Source organism: Pipra filicauda, unplaced genomic scaffold, assembly GCF_003945595.2.
Source record: "Pipra filicauda isolate LSUMZ 115617 unplaced genomic scaffold, ASM394559v2 scaffold221_size1283894_pilon, whole genome shotgun sequence".
NCBI classification, from domain to species: domain Eukaryota; kingdom Metazoa; phylum Chordata; class Aves; order Passeriformes; family Pipridae; genus Pipra; species Pipra filicauda.
In genome coordinates, this window is record NW_024104334.1 from 632,726 (window position 1) to 656,734 (window position 24,009).

The 24,009-nt window shown below is 37.2% G+C and overlaps 1 protein-coding gene across 1 annotated transcript in view; it reads right to left on the reverse strand.

Annotated features, from left to right (window-relative positions):
* The window catches only part of PPP2R5A (protein phosphatase 2 regulatory subunit B'alpha), a 45,091-nt gene that overhangs the window by 19,507 nt on the left and 1,575 nt on the right, over positions 1-24,009 (reverse strand). Inside the window, exons 2-3 of the mRNA XM_027723722.2 lie at positions 6,181-6,377; positions 1,400-1,501 (exon numbers count right to left, since the gene is read on the reverse strand). Coding sequence (XP_027579523.1) covers positions 1,400-1,501; positions 6,181-6,377 — 299 coding nt within the window. The remainder of the gene's footprint in view (positions 1-1,399; positions 1,502-6,180; positions 6,378-24,009) is intronic.

The following is a 24,009-nucleotide window of genomic DNA, read 5'->3' on the forward strand; positions in this document are numbered from 1 at the left end:
GTAAGCAATCTGTTCCAAGGGCAGCATGAACAACTGATGCAAGAGAGGGAAATCCACAATTAGTGACCAGACAGCCTGGCCAATACTCTCTTAGAAAAGGCATGGGAAACGCTGAAAATAAAATTTCAAATAACACCACAGGCTATGAACCTCTTTCACTTTCTCTTAGACAAGCCTAAAGCACAAGTGAACTGATCACAAAAATCAAAAGTCCTTTTCTATAAAAAGAACTAGAATTTAATTATGTCCTGAAGTGAACTGAGCTAACATTTACAAATTTTACTCCTGAGACAGAGATATTTAGAAGTCAGATGGTGCCACTACTGACTTTAAGAGACACTTGCATAGCCCTTGCACCCTCTCACTCTACAAAAATCAAGCCTCTCATCTAGTTCAGTTATAGACATTCTCCTATGAATTGGAACTAGCCAGATACAAGAAAATAATTATCACAGCCTTTAACCTGCAAAGGTTTTTTCCTGTGATAATTTAACTCTCATGTGGTTTAAGTCTCAAATACTATGCTGAAGACATACTTCTTACAGACAATATTTGAAGTCCAGTTCTTAAATAAGAGCATTTGTTGGTACAGTAGAACTGTAATATCAGAGGGGCAGAGTAGCATTTTAACTCTCAAGAGGGAAGAGAAAATGGTATGCAGATGTGCAGTAGCTATTAATCTTCTACCCACTACTACGAGTTGCTACTTCACTTTTACCAGATACTACTCATATAAAATCAGCAATGACCTACCCAAGGTATGAACTTAGATGATTATAACTTTTAATGGTTAATTGAAAATAAAGTAAAATTCGGCAGCATTGCAAGTCAGTCACACAATTGATACAGCAATGCTATAAAAATCACGAGATTGGCACAGAAGTGCAACAACAGAATATCTGACCAACTGCTACCAAACAATGCTGATATTGTCAAGTTTTTGCATGGAGAGAGGGAAGAGGATGGGAAGAAAGAGGGAATATATGTTTCTTACTCAAAAGACAAATAAGGGTTTTACTTCATTTTTTGTCATTGTCACAAGAAACTGACCGGTTCACATTTAACTTATATTTTATTGAAACCACACTAAGAAGTGGCTCAGTCGCAGAAAAACCTCTTAAGTAAAGAACATTACCTAAAATATCTATATTTCAATACATACACCACACTTTACAGTGCAATCATTCTTAAAAAAAAAAAGAGTATTTAAGCAATTTAAGAGAGCTACATTCTGCCATATTTATACATGCTAAAAAAAACACCACTTCCCCCCCCCAAAGTATAAAAACTCAACTGTATTATAAAAGCAATTCTGATGTTCTTACCAAGGACACAAACTTACTTAAGTATTCACACTTCTTGCCTTACAAAAAGGCTTGAAAATAAAGGAATCACATACCTGTATGTGGGGCCATGAGGCTTCAAGAGTTGGTTCATCTTCTTCTGGATCAAAATCTGGGTTATCACTAGGTGGAAGTGTTCTGAAAATGTTAGAACTTATCTGCAAGTAAAAAAAAAAAATTGTATCACTGCTTATTTTTCCACAGATCACACTCAGTAAGGTAGTGCTTTTATCCTAAATTCACATGAAACAAAACTACATAAAAAAAAAGTAACATAATAACCACATCTGTGATTCTTTTTTTTCCCTAAACTTCAAAATACAAACAGCCAAGAGTCTGAAAACAGGCCAATGAAAATAATGAGTAACTTTTGTCCAAACCGCTTTACAAGTTTGTAATTAGACATGGTCATATTTAAAATTTTCCCTGAAACTATGGAAGTTAAAAAAAAAATTGGTTTCCCTATATAAAAAACAATTTTTAACTATGTGACACCAAGAGCTGAGGTTTTATCTAAGACAACAAATACAGTATGACTAACCAGTTATGATTTAAACAGAGCTTTCTCCATATGTAAGTCAGACAATCCCAAAAATATATCTTATTTCAGGGTTCTTCACTTTACTTCATTTCAAGGTATTTCTGTTTACATTTTTCACTCTTTCACTTTTCCAAAACCTTGAAACATCTTGAAATTTTCAAAGTTAGAAATATGTAACAGTTGTAATTTCTTGATTTCACGAAGAGAAAAAATAGCTACCAAGTTACTTTTAGTAAGATATAGTCACATCAAATCAATTTCAAAGGGGCAAGTTTAAAAATGTTTCTTCAGGGATTTTTGAAGTATATAAACGTTTGGATAGAAGACCATTCAGATGTCAAAAGAAAAATGTCATCTCTTCCATCAGATATAACACACTGGATTTAAAACCCTTTAACGTGAACAAAAGAGAACATGAAGTTAATTTTGTTTCTGTGTTTTCTACTCTTCTTTCAGGAAGACGTTTAGCCCAACTTTTTCAATCACCTTTCAAACTCTTTTAGTCTTTGTGATCAAATCTGTTTCAAATAGCTGCTCATCACCCAAGCCTACTAAGCACAAAAGAAAATGTCTGACAGTTTGCAGCAAATGCTCCTGCACACCTTCCATGGAGTCTCCAAGGTGTCTGAAGAATCTTGCAAAAAGGACTTTAGAAAAAGATCCTGAAGTCACCCATCTGGCTCTACACAGAAGAATCAGCTGCCTCATTAAACAAGATAAAAAGCTGTTGCATAAAGTGACTTTTCCTTTCCTCCCATGCCCTTCATTCTACATCCTGTTGCTCTCTCCTGTTGGGACACAGCAAAGCTGCAGAGCTGCTGCTCTGCAGTAGAAGAGCAATGATGTCTGTATGGATGGGCACTACAGCTGTCTCCAAACTTACTGCACAGGAAAAACAAACAAACAAAAACCCCCCCAACTAAACCCCTCACAAAAAAAGTACAGTCGTCCTTTAATTTTGTAAACACAAGGGACTTGGGATTCCAGAGCAAAAGAGCAAGTGCCTGGGGGGGGGAGAAGAGGAGGGGGAAATAGGAGTCAGAGAATGTTAATTTTAATCAAGCCCCAAAACCAAGATTACAATTCTGGTTCTGTTATTTGCTTTGTCTACTCTTATTAGACAGACAACAAAAAACCCTGCAACATATGAATCAGTCCCCTACAGAAGATGCTTTACCTCTGCTTACAAGTCTTCTGGTTACATCTTCTGAAAATGCATCTCTTTCTAGATGCATTTTGCTGAACTGAACTGATCAATACTTCAGCACAGAATCTCAGAGTAGTGAACACAAACATTTCAAGTTCAAAACAAAGGTACCAACTATTAAATATACTTCTGTAGCAGAAACAAACAGCAAGCCTCTCAGCCAGACCTTTAAAAAGGTAACTGTATGATTTTTCAGAGTATTCAGTACTTCCACTGATCTCCTGAGAATACAACAAATAAATATTAGAATAAACCTTACACCCTTTTTATTTAATAGCCTGTCTCCCTATAAAAAAAAAAAAGGGTTTGCTTTCTTTATGTTTGCAATACTTTTGCTTCCTATCTCATTTGCCTATTTCTAAGGCCTTGCTATTAGTATTGATCAAAAACATGGTTTGGGTTAAAACTCCCGTTGTTCTTCTGTTGGCAAATTCTTCTCTATATCCTCTTATATTATTTAAAACCTTCTCTTTCTTTCATAAGTGGCATCTTATCCCAAAACTGATTTGAGAAATACAAATCATAAAAGGTTTTTACAGCTGGGTAGGTTTCCAGATAATTTAGAAAGCTGATGCTGGGTTTAAGTTTTCCAAAAACAGTATCAGAAAATGTGCCAGTTAATGCATTGAGATACAGCAATTATACTTGATTAAAACAAAATAAAAAAAAGTCCCTAATTGTCTGTACACTTATCAAGCATCTCAACATTGAGATACTAGGTTCAGTTCACATTTCTGAGCATGCAGATTAAGCATACCTGATTGCTTTCAAATTCTGAATTCACAACTCTTCTAACCTGCTAGGACAATCTTATCTACACTGGATTTTTATATGCTGTTGGAGAATGAGGGGAGCTTGATAGGCACAAGGAGATAGAGGAGTAACAGGGAGACCATATGAAGAGAAGAAATGCAGGGAGACCTCCTCACCTGCACAGACCTTGCCTATGCACTGGTCAGGAACAACATTTCCTTTTGCTATCTTTAAGGGATTGTTGACTTCACCTTCCCAAGACTCAGGTGACTCCAAGGAAACCAGGTTGTTTCCTCTGCAAGTTGGAGGAAAGGTGTCTCAGGCCTAGGGGAAGACAAGGGGCTTTGGAAAGAAATCGGCTCTGCTTCTGCTTCTGTTGTCTGTCAGTCCTTTCCTACCAGTCAGATGATAGCTGGATTTCATTAAGGCCAATTTCTACTTTTTCATCCAAAAAACATTACCCTTCAAACTCTGCCAAAAAACCTCATATGTTTTTTTCTTTTAATGCAGTAACACTGAACAGTCTAAAAACTTTTAAAAAACCCAACCCAAACAAAAACCAAAACAGTAACTTTTAAATCTCATAGAAGTTTTGCTACAAAGAAAGGCCTCAAGTCTGACACACATGTTATTTGGAGGGAGATCCATCCAGAGTTTTTACTGAAAGCTGGTACTTCGTCCTAATTCACAGCAAAGACCTTTTCCGCTGCCAGTTGCCAGGGAGATTAGAAATACTATTCAGGCTTGGAGGGATCTTTTGTCTCAAGCTCTCAAAAAGCTCTCACTGAACATTTAAGGCCTTCTTCATTTTCTGTCATTTTAGGGGAGAAAAGGGAATGGAAATTTGTTATGGAAGGAAAAACAAGCATCCACAGAGCCCAATCATTTGCACAACAACAATAACCTCAAAAGAACAGCTCAACACCACCTTACCACCAAGAAAAGAAAACAACTCCAACACAAAAGAAAATCTCCCTTCAACAAGTCGGATGGGGTAGTTAGTATATTCTTTCTTCTAACAAGAGGCTATAGAGGGCACACAGAATAAGAAAATACTGCAAGGATTCAGGCTTGCTGCCACCAGCATCAAGAAAAAAAAAAAAGAAGCTTAAGAAGAGGTGAACATACTTTGTCCTGTTATTTTCTTATGTAAAAAACATTTAGGACAGAAACTCAGGTCATTTAAAAAAATGAAACCATAAAACCTCCCCCCAGTGTCCTAGATCTTTTGTAAAACTTAATAAGCAACTGCTGAAACAGCCAAAAGATTGAAAGGGTTTCAGTAATCCTAGCCTTTCAGTGTAATGGCAAAAATTCTATGCTTATTTATATTAAAAGATCTGATCTTCCCTATCAGCTGCCTGCAAAAAAAAAAAAAAAAAAAACCAAAGAAAACAAACAACAAACAAAAAAAACCTTAAGAAAAAAATAGCTTGTACTGTATGAAGAACTACAAAAGCTGTAGGTTGTATATTTTAACTGGTCTGCTTATGTTCCTGAGAGCTCTTTTAAAGCCAGCATTTTATCTATGTAAACTTAACCAAAGTTTAGAAAACCATTTACCTAAATGCATGGACACTAAAGCCATTCTTTTTACTTTTCAAATTTCTAGGAAAAAAACAAATACAAAATATTTCAGATTATTTTCCAGTGTCCTTCAGTTGTGTTCCCTGTACACAGAGTACAGGTCTATCTAAAACTTCACTTAAGTATTATTTGAAAATGTATATAAACACCTGGAAAAGTCAGCAGACAACAACCATAAATATTTTGTTGCTTATTCAACAAACCATTTGTAGAAATTGCATGGCACACGTCATCCTATGATTTACAACTTCAGTAAGCCACTTAGGCTACTCCAGCACAGCTCTCCAAGGCCAAAATAGTAAAACAAAAGTCATATAAAGTATTTACAAAGTAGAGCTGCTTTCTTACACGGATAAGCCTTTCTGCTGTCACTAGTACCTGCATGAATCTTTACCAGAAAACTTCAGCCTAACACTCCACTGCCACTTGTAAATAAACAAAGAATGGCAAGCATCAATATATTGCCATTTTCTGATTGAGAACAACTTTAAAGCCTACCCAGACTCCAAGCATCTGCAGTGTACCAGTTTTTTCATTTTAATTAACCTGAATGAATCACGTTTCAGCTAATAATTAAAACTTACAAGTTGTTTTTACAAGCCTTTCTAAGCCAAATTATCATTAACAAATTACATTATACTGTATAAGCAGAATAACCAGCAGCAATTCTGAGTTAAATGCCACAAGAATCACAAACTGATTAAGATATTTTATTAAAATTCAAACTATAACGTGAGCATTCTACTTACCATTTTCACTATGTCAGCATAAGCTGATTCAACAATCACTCCACGATTTGTTGAAACATATTCAACCAGTTCATTCAGTGTTGCTCTCTTAATTTCTTTGCTTTTCAGGTCTGAAACAGAGTCCATGAAGTCAAAGAGGACACAACACTGTTGCAGCTTCTGACAAAAAAGATCTTGCTGCTCATTGAAGGTGGCATCTATAAAAAACAAAAACAAAAACAAACAACCCTTAAGTCTGCAGAAGCAAAAACAGGATTTCTAAATCTATGTTGCTGACAAAAATTTGCATAGCTACAACTGGGTTTTTTTTAGTATGGGGAATAGTATGCTCTATAGCCAGCAAATCAATAAGCAATATTGTCAAAACTGAAAGTGTGTGTTTGAGTATGTTAGAATGGAAGACCCACCATTCACGACTTTTGGTACATGCAAGAAATAACAGACAAACATAGGGCAGTACATATATTTACAGAAAATCAGTGCCTGAATTAACTTCATTTGAAATGCATTGACATTGGTAAGTCCCAGCTCTCCCCCACCAAAAGTCATACACAGAAGCAGTGCATCATACTAACCTTTCATTCATCCGATTTGTCTCATTCTGTTCCCTAATCCTCTATTATGTAACCTGCTTAAAAGCTGTAAAATCTGCTTTGAAGGAACCTTGTCTTTTTACCCCAATGCAAAATGCTTCACATACTTTTGACATCATGTGATGAATGTTTCTCTTAAGAATCAACTCCAATATTTCTAAAGGATTAACCCTGAATGTTAATGCTTTGGTCTAAATAATTTATTACAATCTTAGTCATGTAAGGGTTTTCCAGATTTTTTGGCCTATTAAGACAATGTGTTTGGCTATGACTTGACATTTTCATTTTAGAGTGCAGTACCCCTCTAACCTGATTATAAGCAAAATTTCTCCATTAGCATTTCACATAAACTCCAAAAAAGATGGATTATTAAGCACTACACACTCTAAAAATTTAATACCTCCTTAATATGTTGTAACTGTTCCAAAGTTGCATGAACACAACAAAAGCAGTCGTGGTTTTAACTGAAAATTTGGTTTAATGTGCCTTTTGTTCTTGTTTTAATTATTTGTTGGGGGTTCAAAGCCACTTCGGCAATGTAGCATGACCTCCTCTATCAGCCAGTTGGGACTTCACTTATTCTGTGAAAAAAACCTGTATTTCCAATTTTATCTCCAAATGAAGAATGCTCTCCCCCCTGAAGAATTTTCAAGATAGGTCTATAGCCAGACTACATCCCTTAGCAATACTGCAGTGAGTGAATGATGCTAATAGCACTGATGTTCCATCATGAAGAAATTATCAAGACAAGAAAAAGGCAACTGCATTGGAACACTGAGTACGGAAAATCTTAAGTCTCACTTTAAAACCTGAACAAATCACAAAAAAATCTCTCACGCTTCTCTTTGTTTCACAATGATTCTAATTGAACAAACTTCATTTGAAGATTGCACCTTTACCAATTCAGACACTCTTTGGTAATGCCAGTTTCTCAAGTTTCTTTACCAGAACGCCTTTCATTTAGTGGTTGGAACAACAAGAGTAAAAACTTGGGTTTAGTATTGAGTAATTATCTGATAGAATTCTTTCGTTTCCATAAGCAAAAAGTAATTGCTACAATGGACTGACACGCCTCCACTGTAATTCAAACTGCTCGCTCTGCCCTGAAAATTCCGACTCCAGAATACTGTATTGTATTCCCTTTCCCCACCTGACAGTTACGATCCTATTAGCTGAGCATAACAACTTCAGTGAGCTTTTGAAAAAGCCAGCAATTACTACTCCCTCATGAAGAACAATTCACTTTTGAATGTCAATTCTGCAATTTTAACCGCTTTTCTTTTGAATAAAAAACCTTGCAAGATGCTTATTTTGCTCAGATAACTACAAAGACACGAATTGTTACACTCTGCAAAATAATGAACATCAGCTGTAAAAACATTTGTAAGTTACATAACATTTCAGTTCAGATCTTCTAATATTCTAGAGCGGATTGCATGAGTAAGTATTGTATCATAGCAACAAAGCAATAACAGTGACATGCTGAGGATAAAATCCAAAAAGCCTAATTTAAGGAACCGACACAGGGAGGACAGCTTTTTTTGCCGCTGGCACCAAGCTGATACCCAGACTAACACAGGAGTCAAGCCCACTTGTTTTTCCTCACTACAAACTTAACTATACTCCGAGTTACAAAGGTCTCGAAGTGAGACACAGCTAATACAGAGTAGCTAGTTGATGATAAAAAAAAAATAAAAATAAGCAAAATTTACCTAGAGGTTTCAAAAACCAGCAGACAGCATCTGAATACTTCTAACAGTGGTGAAAACAGACTAAAGATCTGAGGTTAAAAGCCAGTAACAGGAATTCAGACAAAATAACTAAATTACTACCTTCCCTAGAATATCAAAGGAATTCCTGCATTAGCCACTTTTAGTTAGATACCAGAGTATCAGGGAATCTCTCTCCTGCCATGAATCACCAGTCCATTTTTCAGTAGCAACCTGATCTATCTCAATTAGATAAATTTCGCCCAAATGAAAAACGGGCCCATAAATCTGTTTTGTTGTTCTTAAAACACTTAAAGTAAAAACAAAAGAAGTATTTTCTTCTACACACACATTCTTTTTTCAAACTTATAAGGGGAATCATAATTACTTTATCATCTTATTATTTTAGTGATCTGAAAGAAATTAAAATTACATGCAACCATGATAGTAAATAAGGTAACAAGAGAGTCAGTTCTGTTACATCAGCACAACCTGGCTGTATGTGCTCAATCTCTGCTTGACACATTGCACATTTGTCCCAGGAATGTTATGAGAGGTACCATGGGAACCACTAAGTGATTGGGGAAAATTTGTTTGTCAGATAGCACTCTTAACTTCTCAAAGCCTTGTCTTTAACTATCCCAGCACAGTGGAAGCTAGACAACTCTATCCCACAATAAAAATCATACCATAATAGTTTATTCTAGTTGTTTGAATAAAATAAACTGCACCACCACAATTGCATCAACACTGTACCTTTTATCTTTAGTAGTTTAACAATCCGTGACGTGATTTTTAAGCCAGTTTCCATCTAACATCTATCAAGATTTACACCATATGTGTGAAATTCAAGATAATTGCTATTCTTCAAATGCCCTAAATACCATAAGGACCATAGAAGATAAATTAAGTTCAAAGTAGACAGTGGATGCCTCAATGAAACAATCCCAAATCAAGTAGGATGGTGGGAAATCCTGAAGACAAAAACTTAACATCCAGCACCAAAAGAATTATTGCAAATTATGATCCACTTTAACCATGACTCTTTCTTGCCTCTGGTCATTTCCACAATGGATAGTAAAGTGTTTGTACCCGATTAAAACTGTTAATTTGATTGTTGCACTTCATAATACTGAAATTCTCAACAGACTATTTCTACTGTTTACAAAAACTCCATCATTACAGACACACATATCAGCCACAATATCAAGCAATAAAATTTACAAGGAAGTTGACCTGGAAGTTCACCCTGAGCAGAAGTTATTAAACATTAAAACTGCATGATTGTACAGATTTGTCTCTAAATTGAATGCTTTTAAATTTATAAGGTCATCAATGCAAATCTAAGCATGAAATATTGAGTTAAGAGATGAATCTTTCCAGGAAAGGCCCAAACAGCATAGATAGGGAAAGAGTTCACAATCACAGAGCCACCTCACTGGTAGCTACAAATTGGAGCTACAAACAGCACTGGATCACTAGCTCAGGGACTACAATGATGTCTTCCTACAGGATATTTATCTCCTATGTTTACAGGCCTTTCTGCCAGAAAGAAAAGATAGATACTTCTCCTTTCTCATCAATTGTTTACCCAAGACCTTCAGTACAAAGCCAGAGAACCTAACATAATCCTTGCTTCAGCAGCAGAAACCAGACTCTAAAGCCACAAAACCTCTCTCAGCTACACAAATGGCAAGTTCAAAAATCATACTTTCCCTCCAATACAAAGTAAACCCTCTCGATCATTTCTGACAACTTTTCTTTTTTTTTTTTTTTAAAGTATCTCTAATTAAATATTTCTACTTTTTCCTGAAGAAGCTGACCCAGGAAGATGCAGAAGCCAGAGAAACAACCAATAAGTTTTTCCTCTGACAGCCTCTTAAAGCAGTTCATACGTAGCCCTTTCAAGCACTTAGAGGACAATGACACTATGGAATAAAGTACCACACATGCTGTACTCCTTAAATTGAACTTGGTGACAATCCTACACTTCTACATAATTCCCTGACAAACAATACATGACAAGGATCACATTGCATTCCACTGTGCAAAGTTTAGCAATTAGTGCCTGTTGTCTGGTTACATTTCCTATGCTGTGTGCAGTCGTACTCAATGGTGGAGGCATCTGCTAGAGCAGAATGAAGCCTCAACACTGACATGGAGAGAGGAGCACATACATGTACTTTGAGACACCAAATCTTTGGGTTTGGGGTTTTCTTCACATCAGTAAGTTATCAGCACTGTTGTGCAGCCTGATCTTTTCAGAGACACCATTAGTCTGAAAAGGAGTTGGTCCGATAAACTCTGCCCTAACCTACACAAACCAAGAACAGGGACTCCAATTTAACCTAAACTTTATTTTTGTCCTCGAGGGTTCTTGTGTACATTATTGTTGTGATCTCTCTTAGCATCAGTGTCAATGTTGATGTTACAGACACAGTAAAGCATCTTTACGAGATGCAGTTTTGATGCAACTGATGTTACAACAGGGGACTGAGCATGTTTCCAGGTTCTCAGAAATCTCCATCTGCAGCCTGACAGGCAGCAAAGCAGTTGGCTGGCAACAAGCAGAGGAGTGTCTCCTTACCACCCCCTTGCCATTTATTCCTCCCTTCCTCTTCTCTGTTCCCAGTCACATCCATCCATCAACACTGGCTCTGGAACTTGTCAGGCTCTTCCATAAGCTGCTTTAACTCAATAACACAGTCATATTAGCGAGGTTAAATGGCTTCTGGAGGGGCCTGATGTGCATCAGCTCTCACACAGGATGAGAGTTGGGAGCAGAAGCTCTGCAGTGAGCTGCTAAGTTAAGTTTACCATCTCCTGTGGAAGCACTTCATCCAACTATAAAGACATGAGATAATGTATAGGTAGGTTTTTTCAGTCAAGTTAGATATTTTTGGGGAATAATACATTTTGAGGGTTTTGTTTTATTGTGGGTTTTGGCTGATTTTGTTTTATATCACTTTAAGCTCCTTTTTAAAGAAAAATTTGGCCCCTGTATAAAATCTCACAGTGTAGTTGGCTACACTGGTAGTGTATAACATTCCCCAGTAACTCCATACACCCATAACAGATTTTCCCACAATTCCAGCTTTTGGTAGCTCAACAACCCAACTGAAACTGATGGGACTACTCAGACGAGCACTCGTGCAGCACTTTAGGCATCCAAGGAACCTTTTCGTCAGATTTTCCACATCGAAAAAAACTGTCACCCTAAGGAATAAGTACCATTCTTTAGTAGACCAGGACTGTAGGTTTTTCCTCTTCCCCCTCCATTCTGGGTTCAACAGCATGCATTTTCAAATTACTTGTTACCCCAAAATCTAGAGCTGTTGCTGGGACTCTGGAAGGGGCTAAGTTCTTTTGCATGTCATCAGTAAACAGAGCTCTGACTTTCCAGGACAGATAAGGGAGTCAGACAGAGCAACTTTATGCATCTTTAAAGTTAACCAGTCCTTCTACAATACAGTAGGTTTGTTCACTAGAGAAGAAGGTTTGGAAGACAATGAAGTAAAATGGTATTTTCAATCACTTTTGAAAGGAAATTTATACTACCTATAGGAGATTTAAAAAAAAAATACTTGGCACAGAATTAAAGGTACAGAAGGCACGTTGGTCAATCCTGTCTAGGACCTGTGGGCTCATACATTTAATCTCTTCATTTCAGAAATCAGAAAGTCTGCAAAGATGCAATCAAGATAACACGCTGAGCTTCTCCTGTACTTCCATGTTTAGGTAGACTATTCTGCAGATGGTCATCAGGCAAGACTTGCACTGAAACATCCACATAAACAATACTTCAAAACACAGTGGTACCCTACTTGCTTAACTATCCCTACGGCACACATTTCACCCAAGTTAACATACACCCTTCTCCCATCAATTATGCAAAGTCAAATTCAAAGTGGCAAAAACACCCACCTAAAAATCATACCATCATCCAAGTAAATATCTCTTTTCTTTTGAAATAGCTGAAAAAAATCATAAATTTTGCTTATTAGAATATTCTGGATTTAAGATCAGTTTTGTGATACATGCCAGTGAAGGAAAAAAAAGAATTCACATATTAGATGACAATAACAATCAACAGTGAATTTTACTCACACACTGCATTGTGGTTTACAGAGTTAGTTACAAGTCTAGGCTATGGACAATTTTGAAGTCACTTAATAAAAGTACTCCTGGAAAGCCATCTCACATCCAATATCATATATTGTTTGTTCAGAGAGGCTCATCTGCTGCTCCACATGGCCAGTAGTTGACCTCAACAAATCAGTCCAGAAAATCTGAAAAGCCCGTGCTGATCTAACAACATCTGTCACAAATTCTGTGACATGACTTCTTGCAATGATAATAAACTGCAAGTGTCTTATCTAGATTATAAGAAAGTTTGGAAGACAGTACAAACAACCTCATATAGTTAAGAGTCTCTAGCTACTACCATGTTAAATCCCTTGATTTTAATTAAGTTTTGAGTCAGCCAAGACACTTTAGACAGTAAAAAAGTACCCTGCTGAAATGCTTTCATATTAATAGCCCTATTTTCTACTGTCTAATTCCAGAAGACAACACGCAGTCAGATGTGAAAAGTAATAGAAATTATCCTCTTGGTCCTTAAAATGTTAGATAGCAAGACTCTAGAAACCAGGTCTGCCACAATTCACTTCATTTCTACCATAACTCCTCAAAAAGGAGAATTAAAGCACCACTGATTCTTTAAACAAACAAAAAAAGACTCACCAAGCATACCCACTATTGAAACAGGGACAAAAAACACCCTAAAGTCACCCTTAACAAAGCATACAACTTGAACAATATGAATGTTTCCTCAAGAGCATACCAGCAGTTCAAAATTTAACTGAAATTCAGCTCCATGCAACAACAATTATAAAGAAAAACAGAAAAAAAATTTTGTCCAATGACTTGACACAGTTGAATCAATGCTGATTTTGAAAGTACTGAGAAGTTGGGCAATTTGCATGTGGTCAACCATATGAAGTTTTGTTCAGAGTGATACTATATTTACCAGAACAGGCAAATAAGTTTCACTTCTTACACAGCTGAAGCATGTTTTCAAAAAACAATTACCTTACTACCAAAACAATTACCCCCTACTCTTCTTGTATATGAAACAAGCTTTCTCTCATCAGTAAGTCAACTATTATGTTCCCCAATGCATTCACTTATGTTTTTGGCATACACTGCAACTGTATTTGCTGTCTTCATTTAAAACCCATCAAGCAGTTTCAGTGACTGATCATATGCCACAGCAGGCCTATTTTGAATATACCCAGAGCCTCTAAGAGCTCGCCATTCTCTCCTGCATGCAAGACATAAGCCCAAATAATCATTTCACTGGCCTGACAAAGGTGGAATAGCTCATGATTAATAAGTAACAGTGATCTTAAAATTAATTTAAATTAGGAACCCTGACTCTTTAAGGAAGATACTGCTAAATTTAAGGTCGATAAATCCTAGCACGGAATTAAGATGCACAGCCAAGTCAAACTGGGAAAAGGGGAGAGTAATTTATGTCTTGAATGGGAAATTGTTTCTCAGAAGATGTGAATATTGGATGGATGGCAAACTTTAACTTAAAATTACAGAAGTTGACACAAATAATTAAAACTGTTTTCCCAAAACAGAAAAGACAACTCCTAAATAGCTTTTGCTATACTGAAATGCAACAAAGGTTTTTGTTATGGTAAAGCAGAGATGCTTTCAAGAAATCCTCCTAACAAGAAGGCATAAGATGCTGAGTATGTAAACAGGTCTCTCTTTAAAGTCTAACTCAGGTTACATACATTGTATTAGCCACAAGGTGAAGGCACCCAGAGAGGCTGGCACACGGCAACTTGTTCCTGCTACTACCTCGCTCCTGCGCCAGGAAAATTCACCACTATCAAGACCCAAGAGACCCTACAAAAATGGAAAGAGACAACAGACCAAGCTTCTGAGACTGTCAAATCAAAAAGATCAGAAAGGACATCAGTATGATGCTCCATGTTCCTGACACAAACTGTTAATTATACTTTTCCCCAAGTGGAAGCACTTACCCTTAAGGAATACTATCTAAAGTGTAAGAGTTCAACAAAATTTTGGATTGTTGCACGTAATTTTGAAGATGCAATATCACCCTTCAGGTTGTGACAAGGAGGACTCAAGGAAGCATTTCACAACTAACCTGCTAAGAATTAAAGAATAACCTGAGCAGCTCTGCTCCCTATTTTACCTCACATCAGCTGTAGTGCTCTGCACCTACATTACCAGGGAATAAAGAGAGATGAAAAGCAGGTGACAAAAGCTGTGTGCCACACAGGCTCAGCTTAATACCCATTATACAGGGCTGCACTAAAAACATTTTTGATTCATAGGAACCTGAGCTCTCTGCTATGAAACCAAATCTATTTGCACTATCTAAGTTTGAAAGCACAGAAATTGTATTTACAATTTTCATAGAATCATAGAATCAGCCGGGTTGGAAGGGATCTCTGAGATCATCAAGTCTAACCCTTAATCCAACCCCGCTGTGGTTACTAGACCATGGCACTAAGTGCCACATCCAGTCTCATCTTAAAAACCTCCAGGGATGGAGAATCCACCACCTCCCTGGGCAGCCCATTCCAATGCCTGATTACCCTCTCTGTAAAGAATTTCTTCCTAATATCCAACCTAAACCTCCCCTGGCACAGCTTAAGACTGAGCCCTCTTGTCTTTCTGATAGCTGCCTGGGAGAAGAGACCAACTCCCACCTGGTTACAACCTCCTTTTTCAGGTTGTTTTAGAGAGTGATGAGGTCTCCCCTGAGCCTCCTCTTCTCCAGGCTGAACACCCCCAGCTCCCTCAGCCTCTCCTCACAGGACTTGTGCTCAAGTCCCTTCACCAACCTTGTTGCTCTTCTCTGGACCTGCTCCAGCACCTCGATATCCTTCCTGAACTGAGGGGCCCAGAACTGGACACAGTTCTCAAGGTGTGGCCTCACCAGCGCTGAGTACAGGGGAAGAATCACTTCCCTGGACCTGTTGGCCACACTGTTCCTGATCCAGGCCAGGATGCCATTGGCTTTCTTGGCCACCTGGGCACACTGCTGGCTCATGTTCAGCTTCCTGTCAATCCAAACTCCCAGGTCCCTTTCTGCCTGGCTGCTCTCCAGCCACTCTGTGCCCAGCCTGTAGCGCTGCAGGGGGTTGTTGTGGCCAAAGTGCAGGACCCGGCACTTGGCCTTGTTGAACCTCATCCTGTTGGAATCAGCCCAACTCTCCAGCCTGTCCAGGTCCCTCTGCAGAGCCCTCCTGCCTTCCAGCTGATCAACGCTCCCCCCCAACTTGGCATCATCTGCAAATTTGCTGATGGTGGACTCAACCCCCTCATCTAAATCATCGATAAAGATATTAAACAGAACTGGATATTAAACAGAACTTAAGTAAACAGAATTTTAGTAAGTTCCCTTTATATTAAGTCAACAGCAAAACTCACATGTGACTGAAATTACAGTATTTATAATTAAGTGTTAATAATGAAATCGGCCATAAGTGGATCTAGTGTGTGATATTATTAAGATTAAAAATTTATTAACTTGCATTCTTCCCCAATAATTTCCTCACCTTATGCAAGTATAAAATTAATTTTAAGTAAGATGAAGTTGCTCCAGTTTGACATCACACTAGAACAGCAAGTCAACATTACAAATCAAGTTTGTTTATGTTTTCCCAGAAACTGAAGGAACACCCATGTAATTTTCACATGGCAATATTTGTGCTCAGTGCAATATAAAAACAGCTTTTATATGAAACCAAGGGGTAGCTGTTAAACATTTTGCAGAAGTACAGAAACTCATTTTGCCTTTAATTTAGCACTTAGCTATTTTAAATGTGAAGGAGATGTACAGGGGAGTAATTTAATAGGAAATGTGTGCAAGAGGAAACATTCAATCTAGCTTTTCAAAAGGGAAGGAAAAACCACTTCTCCCCTTGAATCCCTTCGTATATCCAGTACTTGTAACTTCCACATGGATTTAATTCCTTGGATAAATAGATAGTTTACGAATTGGTTGAACAAATGTTTCTTACTTTTCAGTCTTCTCAGATAAATAATATGAGATACTTTATAGTTCTTCCTTTTGTAGCGTTATTATGTTTAAATTAGACAGGAAACACAGGTGAAATTCTGGGTTTGCTGCCGTTAGTGACCAAACTCCCACCAACCTGACTGAGAACAGATCATCCTGAGCAGACAAATATTCAAGCACTTGCAGGATCTCTTTGCCTACTTCACTTTAATTAAACACTTAGCCTCATAAGTAAAAGGTTGAGCTACTTTTTCATCAATTTTAACCATGCTCTAGCAGCTATGTTCTATCAAAAATTGTAAACATCAAGTATTTAGTAATGAGGGATCCTACACTTACGCATATTCCCTTTTGGCAAAATCTCCTGGCTATTTTTAAACTAAATTTACAACATTTTCATGTACTGGGTTTATTTTGATCCTGCTTCTTTCTCTTAAGGGAATATACACAGAGATGAATTACCAAATTGTGTCCTTCCTGACTTTATAGTGGGACCAAGCTTATGCCTCTCAAGAGGGTTCTGACATTCGCACCTTAATTTGTCTTCTCAAAATAAAATTACTGCTTTTCTACAGAATCCAGTGATGCTGAAATACACAAGTTTACTTCACATACATAATTCAAAATCAAAGTTAAGTTCTCATTTGTTGCTGCTACATACATGTGGAACCAAAACTTATGCTGTTAGCAAGACTTCCGTCTTTTATGTAGGCCATATTTTAAGTAAGCATAGAATTTTTAATAGAAAACAGGATACACTTTTGAAAAGTTTTACATTATTACACTAAATTAGAACTTTTCTTTTTAAACCCATTTCCCTACACTTTCCTATAAAATTTTACTTGGGAAGAAAGTAATATAATTAAAATTGTGTTATTTTTAAAAGGACCAACCATCTCCAGAAATAAAAGTAACCCATTAAATCACTTCTAAAAGTTCATTTATTTACGCAGTGATGCACTCTGCTAATTCTCAAATACAACTACAGCAAAAATAAAGCTCTTTACCCCTTCATACTCAGACATTGCTGTAACTTTTTATTCCTGCTCTTCTTCAGATCAGCCTTCATGGCCCAATCTATACTGTCCTTCTCTAAACTTGCTCACCCCACCTGCTCTTTCAGTTCTGAGAAAACCTACCATGCAGCTTTCATGCCTGCTACCCACAGCTTGTCAAGTCTCCAAGTGTGCGATCGTCTCAGATATAAACTTTTAATCGGTAATTTGAAACTCATAACATATGGAAAGTTTTTCTGTTATGGTAGGGAGTAACTTAAATGTCTTTTAAATTCTCAGTGTTTAAAAATCACTAGAATTACAACATCTTCCTTTTGCAGCACTGTTCTTGAATACACATGTGCAAGTAAACTTTTTCGTTGTTACTCGCACTTTGACCTCCCAACTCCACAGCAAGATCTGTATTTTTCTTCTGAACCCTATTATATCAAAGGTGACAAAACCCACCAATGTCACCAAAGCTTTGCCTGGTAAGGTCAGGAAAAGCAACGGCAAAGAGATGAATGAGACAGAAACCTTTTCCCAGTGGTACCCAGGCAACATAACAGCACGATTTTTATTTTTTAATCCATAGCCTTTTTTCACCATATCCATTGCAGCAACACAAGCTACTATTTTAGCAGGCTACAGGTCTGCTAAATTCTGATCGGGCTGCTGTTTCTTCCCATAGCCTTCTTACCCTTAAACACTGAGCCCTAGTATCCTGCCCGTACATTTCACGAATCTTTCCCAGCTTCACTTGCCAACCTCATCCCCAAAAGTATAGCAGCCAGAAGCAGTACTACTAAACACAATGACTGAAAGTGAATTTCACACTCTAATCACAGCCACTAAAGTTACGCTTTCCTCAATTTTAAACCTCAAGAAAAGACTCATTTGACAAACCAACTCATCTGCAATCGATTCCTGATGTACAGAACAAAACCCCTAAGCCTGTGAAGTTTCAGGAAGACCACGTGAAGTTCAAAAAATCCAAGGTGGCGATGAAAAGCTATGAAGAAATTAGAAGGGAATATGACAAGAAACATTTCCAGTAATTTTCACAGCTGACAGGATTGTTGAGACTCCCAACACTGAGCTCACTGCAGCCACTGGAGAGGAGATGGCTTCCGCCCTTTTTTCCCGCTCAAGCTTCTCTAATCAGCCCCCCAGTTCCATACTATCCCCTCACCTATAATGTACTTCTGGGCTCTTGCTTGCAGAAAATTACAAGTTTTCCATGGGCAGAGTTGCTGTGCCTAGCAGTGCTGCAGACAAGAAACCCAAAGAAAACCACACACAGCAGCCTCACAGAGCAAGGCAGATGGGAGCAGCACAGCACATCCTGAAGGATCTATACGTAACAGCATAGTAAATACTGACTCATCAGTCTTGGTGCTGAGCTGCAACAGCTAGAACTGGACCAAAGAAGAAACTGGACCAAATTAGATTTTTTTTCTTTTTAGTACCAACAATATACAATTTATTTTTCCTCTAGTCTTAGAAGCAGTTTGAACTGTTTTTTGCTGAAACTAAGAAAATTAGCCTGAGGAACAGTTCCAAATAAAACTGTCCATACTTGGCATGGAAAACTTCAGTACAAACAGTTCAGCAATGTTGTAAGCAGCTGAGAATAAGGTCTTGTGAAGGAAAACTAGGCAACCTTAACTATGATGAGTTCTGCTTTTAAGTCAGACGTATACTATGAAATAGGCATCTTGTAGAGATACTTCACTGTTCATGACAGAAACTAGTTCAGCGATTGTCTGATAAAATCAATGATTCAGGCATTAAAAAAGAAGCTGTCACTGTCCAGTTTTGAGCAGAGCATTTTGCCAAGGGAGTCTTATAAAACAGATGTTATTTACTACCTATTAGTCTAATTTATCTGCAGTTCCAACCTTCAAAATCCACGTGCTGCTATGGAACAGTAATTTTAGCCTGTTAGATTAAAGCCAGAGTCAGGATGACAATGGTATAGAAGTTGAATTTTATGGCCTTCTCAATGGAAGTGTCTTTTTTCATCAGAACACAATACATATCCCCTCAGTGCTTAAACAGAATATTAATCTGTCCAGAACTGTTGATACGACACCTTTTCAAAAGCACTTAATGATTTTAAGGTAGATAGATATTAAAAAAAAAAATAAATCTGCAGATTGAAGTAATCATCTTTTGATCAGACAGCCTGGACCAATAACTAATTCCATTTGTATTTCCTGCAGCAGCTAACACTAAACTCAGCACCTGCAAAACTACTATCTGACTAAACTAGAAAGCAATGATTATGGAAAAAGAAATCTGATACTAAGCTGGCACACAGAAGATGTGAAAGATTTAAATAGAAAAGTTCATGTGAAGACTGTCAATAGGCTCTATATTTAGGAGTTGCTCTTGATGGAAGTATATTCCAAGACCAAAAATTCAAGTCTATGGATAAAAAAAGGTCAATTTGTTAAGAATTAAAGACTAAAATGTTCCACTCCATAAACTAGGAACAGTTCCTTAATATAGAAAAAAATTCAAACAGCTCGTTTTTCATGGAACTACTAAAGCTTTTTTATCTATTATAGGTTCTTTATTTCTCAAGATTGTACCTTCACTAAAAAGGAAGTTTTGACTATTTTATAGTACACTCTGCTGAGATTATACATAAGAGTTAAACCCAAATTCCTCACAGAACATCCTCATTCTTCATTTGAAATACAGATTCACTCTCAAGGAAAAACTCATCCAAGTTGATTGCAGTTGCAAGGGATGTTGAATACAAAAGGTAGAGGATGGGGGACTACAGAAGAGGAAATAACAATGACTCATGAGGGATAAAAAAAAAAGTGCAAGTCTGAGACAGAAAACTCATTTCACTTACAAATATTTATTAAGGCTGTAGTAAAAGTAAACTATTCTAAAATTTTAAAGCACATTTTCCTTTAGGGAGCAAAGGCAACTTAATAGAAGAAGAAAATTCCTCTCAGCTGTTTTTAATATCACTTACTTTTGTCACTGAAGCACAGGCTATGGGACTCAAAACTCAAAGTTTAAGGTTTTGAAGTGATCCTGACAGATTAATGAACATAAAAGTTTTACTCATAAGCTTATTAGGCCTTCCTGTAACATTTCCACAAAAGTATAGCAACATGGCAACTGGTTTTCAGTCAAACCTGAGCGCTCTCTCTCTCTCAAGGGTTTAAGTAAAGAAAAATACTACAGTTAACGCCTATTTTACAGCTGAAACTACACACTGGAAGGTCTTCTTAAAAATGCCTTATTCCAGTATACTTCACCTCCACAATTCTCAGCCCCACAGAGATCATTACAGCTCTTGTTAGCCTAAGGCTAAAAGATTTCTGTACTACTTTCCAGTTCTTCTGCTGTTAGGGCCAGAGTTCTCTCTGTGGGGAGACAACTTAATTTAGAAGTGAATACTAAGAATTTATTTTCACGTATTTATTCTCTGAGCACGATATAGGAAAAATGCCTGCGGTGATATGCATCTTCCCAAATGGATATTCACTATTGAGAAAAATCACAGAAAGGCATCAGAAAATGTTTATTCTTCCCAGCTGCAGTTGACATGTTTGGTACACAGGGGGGAAAAAACAAAAGGAAAAGATCTATTTGCTTTACAACCTGACAGACCATATTAACTATATTAAATAAACCACTTTCCACCTGTATTTTTACATGCTTCTTCAACCAAAAATGACAAGCACTACATCTAATGTAAAGAATCAGATCAGGTTCCAAGGTCAAGTTATATCTCTTTTTCAAAAACAAAGGTAACTGCATATTCTCACAGCCTGTTAAAACAACCTTCTATTGAGACAATCACCACTTCTTAAGACATTTAAAATAACACTTCCTTTGCCAGACTTCTTTAAACTCAATACTCTCAGAACTGTCCATGAAGTGATAAAATCCTACTGTTAACCAGCACATTATTTTGGCTGCACATTCTTAAAAATATTTATATTATGTAAACTTTAAGGTAACAAAATGAAAAGGGAGATGGGGAAAAAAAACAACTTCAACTTCTAACAGATTTAACAACCTTTTTTTTCCCTTTAAATACAGTCACTGTGTCTCCAGTATTTCTTTTTCACTTTTTAAATAATACAGTAAAATGTTGTTCTCCTGAATAACAAACACTTGAGAAAACCTGCTAAATTAACTGAAGAACACATTACTAATTTATTTTGAATATCCTGAGTTTGCTGAGTTTCTATCTAAAAAGAAATCATCACGCACAAAAATAAGCTGAAGGTTGATGACAACACACAACTTCCCCTCCTCTCAATCTCACTCCCCCAACAACACCTCCGAGGGAAGAGTACCTACTATTTGGGTACTAAGTGGGACTGTTACCCACTAGTAACAAATCTACCGTATCACTGCTAGAAGGAATACACAGCCAAATGACGGAATTTTGGTAACGCACAGCAGCAGCACAATTAACTCCAGAAATAGGTACTTTTAAGATTATCTGTCTAAAGCCTTTGAAACAACACAACTCTGAAAGTGTGTTACACAACCTGATGTGACCATTTCAGTGGCAAACAAAACAGTCCCTAGAGAAAAGGAAAAATCCCACAACACTCACTACGCCCAAGAAGGTACTTCCTGAAGTGGATGAGTAGCTTTTATTTTTCTTCTGGACCATCTCTCCCCCCAGTACAATAGATACAAGTGTTTTAGGCCAGTTTGACAAATCTAATGGGGAATTTTAGAATACTGTTTATACTTATTTTAGAATATTTTTGATTAAACAAGTCAGTACTATAAACAAGATGAAATATTTGCAGTAGCATAATACCAAGCTGCTTTTTCATCTAAAAACCACTCTTTTTCTCCCAACAGAGGTTTGAAACACCTCAGATTTAGCCATTTATTTGAAGAGATCTGTAAAAGCAAAATGTCTTATTCTAAATACTTAAGTGTATGCTGAGCACCCGCAGGCATCAGTATAATGACTGTGCTTTCCTTTTTCAGCCCCTCCCTAGGTACTCTGGCTGGCGATTCTGTACATGATACTACACTGGCAGCATCACAGCTAATACTGATTCCCATATTAACTTTAGAGAATAAAGCAAAGCTGCATCTTCCCAAGATGTACGTAATTAGAACAAAAAGTTACGCAAAATGACACATTTACAGAGAGAGCAAACTCTTTCTAGAACCTTTTTTGGTTTCAGGGTCCAGAGAGGTTTAAGAGAGAAAGGGAGAGAGGGAACATCAAGCAGGTGGAAAGAAATTATCCTATGTCCACAGCTATGTTCAGGACAAATCTAACATCACATACCCAAGGGAGAAAAACACGCAGAGGAGTGCTGCAAAATGGAGGACTTTCTGCAAACTGCCTAGCTGGGACACTACGGCTCATAAGAGTATATCTTGCCCGCAACTTCTGTTCTGAAGCAGGTCTATAGGGTAAGTCTTTACATTTGAATCACAGATGGGATTTTCCTTTAAGAACTTAAGGCAATAAGGAAATTCAAACTACTATAAAATCCCGCATAACTGAAGAAATTCCTCTGCTGGTTTACGGCCTCAAATTTCCAAACATCTGAGCTGCTGATGCCATACAAAATTTCTCTGTGTTATAAGTAAAAAGCTGTAAAACCACACTCACAAAACTACAAGACTTAATAACACAGAGGTAAAAATTTAATATTAAAATCCCAGCTCAGCAAAGAACGTAAACTTGGACATTTTGCTGATTTAAGCTGGAATTACTCCCTGAATAAAGCATATATGTTTAACTGTTTGCTGGGTCAGGACTCAAACTTTCTGAAGTCTGCCACCTATGTGTAATACTTATCAAGTGCCTTTACAAGGTCTCAAGTGTGGTTTTCTAAAAGTGATCTCCGAGGAAAATACACTGTCTAAACAGTATGTGAACAGCAGAAACCAAATCTTGATTTCAAACAAATTATCTTGGTTATAAATCCGTCAAATCAAACTAGTGCACCAAGACAAGACACAACTTCATACAGAAATGAAAGCCCAAAACAAGAGGCAAGAACATCCCTTGCTGTTGTTAAAACTAAAACTTAAAGCTGCTGCAACAAATGTGTGAAAAACCCAAACAACCAACCCTGTCCTTGTTACTCCCCTGCCCAAGTTTATCTGTATTTAATAACATTTCTGCTAAGACCCATATTTATGATTCACTTATATCCGCCACTCAAACACTAGGGAAAATGGACTGTGTTGAAATACTACAGACATGACTGTAAAAGCCACAAAACGCAAACTGAAAAAGAAAAATTACTTAATACCTAGGAATATTTTTAAAGTTTGGCATATCTCATTCAGATTTCGGATATTTGCTGCAAATAAGAGATATTTTTTTCCCACCATCATATGATGCAGCTTCAAAAGCCTTAAGACTTTAGAACTGGTGGGAGCAAAATTAACATGCTGGGTCACATTAAGGTAATCGCTCTCCCTTATTTTTCAGG